Genomic DNA, 5310 nt, shown 5'->3' with positions numbered 1-5310 from the left:
AAGAAAATTTCGACCAGAAAACAAAATTTAAAATTTAGTCCAAAAATATAAAATACCGGATGACATGATATATTTGATATAACATGTAAAACAAAAAAAAATCTACTATTGTTATAAAACAAAATTTAAAATATTTTGTTTAGCATAAAAGTAAGGGCAAAATACAAAACACAATCATTAATATATTGATATTGAGAAAAAAACCCTAATATTTTGGTTATACGTAGAAAAACTCTTATATTTTTAATTACCTAAAAATTTATCAAAATGTCTTTTTTTTTTAAGTTATGTTTTGTTACATAAAATTTATTTTGTTTGCTTTTAGGTTGATATGGAAAAAAGAATTAAACGATTTCACTTATTTTTGTTTGAGTAAATAATATATTTTTTATGTTTTACCATAGATAAAAGTACTAGCTTATTTTGGTTTCCATATTAACAAAAAATAAATGTAATGTTAGCTTATTTTGGTTTCCATATTAACAAAAAATAAATGTAATGTTAGAAAACAACCGATAATCTTTTTAATAAAACGGATATTTTGGTTAATCTAAAGTAATTAACATATAAGAGTTTTTTTGTATATAAACAAAATATAGTTTTTATTTTATTTTATTTTATTTTATGTTTGTAGATAAATGATTGTTATTTTTTGTATTTTGCTAAATTCATATGTTCATATTCAATTTGCATCAAGTATTTGCAAATCACTTTCGGAGAATTAATCGCTGTGTTTATATAACCGGATCTATTGAATAAGGAGTACATTTCCCTTGATGAAATAACAAGGCCGGGATTACAAATTGACAATCACTAATCACATTTATATGCTGTTTACTTGCTCTCCATCGAGACAAGTATGTGTAAACAACGCAGTCTATGTAAATTTGCAGAGTTGGTAAACAGATTAGAACAACGCTTCTGTACCTGCTCCATGGAAGCCGGTCGAGGTTGAACTTTGAGCAATTGGAAATAAACCGGTTGTTGTAAGTTACATCACACAGAGAAAAATGTACAATCAATCAGATTATTTCCTTTACGAAAAGTAAAAAATAATTGGGTTCTCATCTAATTCTCTTCCTTTCGTTTTTGCGTTTTCATTTTTTTAAAAGATTTTTTTTATCGATCTAACACTGTCTACCTCGCCGGCAGATAAGTGCACCGGCGCCTGAGGTAAGAGTGGCCACCGCTGAAGACGGTTTAGCACTTAAACTTGACGCCTTTGCGTAACTCCCCCCTGCTCCGGCACCCGATGGTATAAAATATGCTCCGTTCAACATTAAGTCTCCGTCCGATCTCCAATTCCATTTCTTCCATTTTCCGGTCGTTACCACTCTCTTTGTCACCTGTTTTAAATAAATAATAATTAGCGATTTTTATATAAAATTATGAATGAATAGTTTTAAATTTTAATTAGTAGGTACCTCTTTGGCATTAGGGTTAGCCGGAGCGAGGAATCTGTTTCCTTGACTGTTAATTGTGGGGTTTGCACTTCCGCCGATAGCATACATTTCCCAATGTGTGTAGTCGTTATTTACAACATGGAAATACCCATGCCTACACCTATACATATAATCAAAACAATTCAAGTCAATAAGGAATTAACTTGTAGGTATGTAGTCCAATTTTGTTCATTAATTATTACTTTGTTACTTAACAATATTATGTACCTTGGCATTCTCTGAACAAGGCCTTCACCGAAATGGTTGTAAGCAACAGTCACCTGCATAACCTTGTCACGGACGTACGAGTCACTGTGACCCAGTAACATGACCTCGTTGTGGTGGGTGAATAAATTATTAGAAATTGTAATTGCAGTTGAACCCATGATAGCATCGATTAACCCATCAGCACAGTTCGATAACGAGTTGTGGTCGATCCAGACATGACTAGCGCCAAATAGCGAAATCCCATCGCCGTCTGCTATCGTTCGCCAACCGTAATGCGACGGGGAGCTTCGAACCATGGCGTTTCCGGTCTGTTTGCAGTCGTGGATGTGAAGACCGTGTATGATGATGTTTGTGACGTACTGGATTGTGATACACGCGCCGTTTGCGATATGGACGTTAACGCCACGAGCGTCGATTGTTTTGAAACTGTTCATGATTAGTTCTTGTTTTAGGGTAATAACCATGTCTCTCTTGAATACAATCCATAAAGGTTTGTCTTGGATGACAGCGTGTCGTAGAGTTCCTGGTTTGGGGTTGACGGCGTCGTCGTCGTTAGGGTTTGTGACGATGTAGAACCTCCCGTCACGGCCGCCAACGGCGTTGCGTCCAAATCCGATAGCACATTCAGCTAGACGCTTGCGGTGGCGCTGCCAGTTGGGGTCGCACCGCCAGCAATCGTCCATAGGGTTTCCGGTGCCGCATGAAAAGTAGCCTAACTTCCTCCTTTCTGTACCATTACGAATGCTCCTGAAGATTTTTGACGGTGGGTCGGTCAAAAAGAAAAAATAAAAAAATAAAAAATCCGCTGCATCATAATTAATTTTTTACTATTTTAATAGAGTCGACAATATATGTTGGCGGTGGATGAAATTAAAGTAATAATAATAATAATAATAGATGAGATGTGAAAGGGAAACTGAAATGGGGGTAAAGGGAAAGATCGATACGGTGTCTACGGAAAATACATGATTTTGTTGGTAGTGAGTAAATGCGTAGGTAGGGAATAGAGATGATAATAATTGATGTAGCGTCGGTGAGGTGAAAGGTTTAAGAATAAATTAGAAAGGTTATTAAATATGGGCATGGAAGTAGCGAGTTTCTAACTGATAAATAATAAAAATGACCCACGAGACTATGCAGGATATGTGAAGAGTGAAGACCAGATCTGGTATTTGTGGGACCTGGTCAAACTGATAATAGATTGGCTTTTTCATTTTGCAATCAAATATTGAAATTTAATGTACATGCATGCAGGATTTAGAGTGTCTGGGCGAATAAAGGTAACACGTGAAGAGTATATATCTTTGTTTATCAAATTTGTGTTACTTACCCTAACTTGGCGTTTTGTCGTGCCATTCTACATGTTACCATTATATATTGGCCAATTGGGGCAAGCAAACAGAAAGAAAAGAGGAACTCTATAAAGCTAGGCAATCCATGTGAAACACTAAGTTAATCACGTGAATTAGAAACCAAATGAAAGATACACTAATTAATATAATTACTTATAACTAGGAGTAAGTAATAGTAGACAAATGCAACAAGGTAAAAACCAATAACAACATGAAAGATACACTAATATAATTACTTAAAGTAATTCGAGGAGTAAGAAAGTCGTTATTAGTCAAAATCTAGCAACTTGATAATTAAGTTATTATTGTACCATTAACCATGAAGAAAGAAACTCGTATTGTATTTGAAACGTGGTGAAAATTAGAATATGGGGAGATTATCATGCACATGTATCCGTGCTATTATAATTTGTACCAATGTTATGGAACTACTAGAGAAGTTACATCAGATTAATGTTGCTATTTGCTTTGCATCACGTTTTTTGATTTATAGAGTGATTATATATATTATCAGAAGGTGGGGACTGCAATAGGCGAATAGACAATAGAGTAGAGGAGACCTTAACACTGTTTGGTGATGGAGTACGGACCATGTGATGCTTTTTAAAAAATTATTATAGTACAAGCTGCATTTTACTTAACTGGTGCTATCTTTGATGTATGTATGTATGTATGTATGTATGCATTCATTTATATGTATATATATGTATATGTGTGTGTACGTATATGTCCTTATTTTAGAAATCACTGATTCTGAGTCTGAACAAATGACCTTGGGGACACAAAAGGGAATATACCTAAAATACAGGTACTGAGAGAAGAGAAAAGCCAAGAGAATAGACTCACATGCCAACCATGGAAGCCACCATTTCTGGATCATCAACAGCATCACCATTCTTGTTCATATCAAGGTTTTCGCTTGTCCTGTGAATTATATATATCAATGCAAGTTAATTAGTATTGTAATTTGTAAATGAAGCTACATGTGACAGAATTTTAAAGCATCGCATAAGAATATTTTTGAACAAATGGCTGTCGTCTTCTGACAAAAGGAATAGAAACAGTAATCTCTGATTGACTTTAGTGACCGAACTTGGCCTTGTGTACTGGTTGCGATTTAAATTGAGATGATTAAATATCAAAATTCTGTCCATAAATTCATATAGTAATGTATTTTAAACACAATTTTCATCTTCTTTGATAAAAATGTATCACCACCATATATACTAAACTGAAGGCATTTGTAAAATAACAATTTTTTGTGAAAATATATACACAGAAAGTAAGAGATCTAATCTGAACAAGCAGGATCAACACAAATTTGGTATCGGTCTAATCAGTGCAATAATCTCCTACGAAGAAATGGAGTGCCTCAACTAACCTGTCAGCAATTGTTGAGTTGCTTACTAAGCTCTGCAATTCATGTTTCTCTACTTCACTGAAATCACAAAAAACATCACTGAACCAAATCCGATATTTCTCTCAAATCTCAATTAATGCAGAATTGCAGATGTGTTAAAAGCAGCACTTAAAATGATTAAACAAGCACAGATATATGATTTCCAGTAGCTGAAAACACATGAACTTCAATTAATGAAATCCGATTTTTCTCTAAAGCTAATGAAGATGCGTCAAAAGCGACACTTTTAACAACGTTCTAATACGCATAGATGCAAAAATTAAACAGAAGAACATCAATGAATCAATTCCACTTTTCTCTGAAACTAACGAAAATGCATTACAGAGCAACACGTAATAACCAAACTTTCAGAGAGCAATGAAGTGATCTAGAAGAACTTAATACAAAACAAAGCTTCGCATCTCAATGTATCGAGTTACCTAGAAACGGCATTGATGGAGACAACAATTGCAAGAAGTAGCAATGAGCAGAGCGCGAACAATTTCAGAGAGGCCGCCATTGTTACTCCAATTTTGAAACGAAGACGCAATCTGTCTCCGTATACCGTAACTTCAGTTTGTGTTTCTCTAAGTAGATTTGCTTCGTAGAGAGAGAAGAATGGAAACAGAATGAGATGAGTCAATTGTCAAAGAAAACGCTGAACAGAGGAGTCCTATAAATAGGAAGGTGGAAAAGGGCGGACTTGGAGTTTGGTTAATTCCCTCTAACCCTGGTTAGGTTGTTTCTCACTCACGACTCTGGTCTCTGCCTTTATGATACTCAAAGGGTATTTTAGTCATTACAAAATGTTCAAAAAGTAATTAATTGAGTTGATTTTGTTAACAAACTAATGAATTTGTCATTTTGCCCCTTAGATCATTGCATTTGT

General features: G+C 34.7%; 1 protein-coding gene across 1 annotated transcript; it reads right to left on the bottom strand.

Moving 5' to 3' along the window:
• Positions 1-711: 711 nt before the first annotated feature.
• LOC111907681 (probable pectate lyase 8) lies at positions 712-5063 on the bottom strand. The gene is made up of 6 exons (XM_023903495.2): positions 4862-5063; positions 4404-4460; positions 3869-3946; positions 1671-2417; positions 1425-1563; positions 712-1346 (listed from the first exon to the last, which is right to left on the bottom strand). Exons 1-6 carry the CDS (start codon positions 4939-4941, stop codon positions 1128-1130), a joined length of 1320 nt encoding a protein of 439 aa, XP_023759263.1. The 5' UTR covers positions 4942-5063; the 3' UTR covers positions 712-1127.
• Positions 5064-5310: the final 247 nt, after the last annotated feature.

The sequence above is a fragment of the Lactuca sativa genome, chromosome 8 (assembly GCF_002870075.4).
Source record: "Lactuca sativa cultivar Salinas chromosome 8, Lsat_Salinas_v11, whole genome shotgun sequence".
Taxonomy (NCBI): domain Eukaryota; kingdom Viridiplantae; phylum Streptophyta; class Magnoliopsida; order Asterales; family Asteraceae; genus Lactuca; species Lactuca sativa.
The sequence above is the reverse complement of the archived record's forward strand: the minus strand, read 5'-3'. Positions and strand labels throughout refer to the sequence as shown.

Coding starts and splice junctions, on each gene's coding strand:
- LOC111907681 (XM_023903495.2), bottom strand. CDS start 4,941: ATGGCGGCCTCTCTGAAATTGTTCGCGCTCTGCTCATTGCTACTTCTT. Junction 3,947..4,403: donor AACTCAACAATTGCTGACAG/GTTAGTTGAGGC, acceptor TATAATTCACAG/GACAAGCGAAAACCTTGATA. Junction 2,418..3,868: donor GTGGCTTCCATGGTTGGCAT/GTGAGTCTATTC, acceptor AAAAATCTTCAG/GAGCATTCGTAATGGTACAG.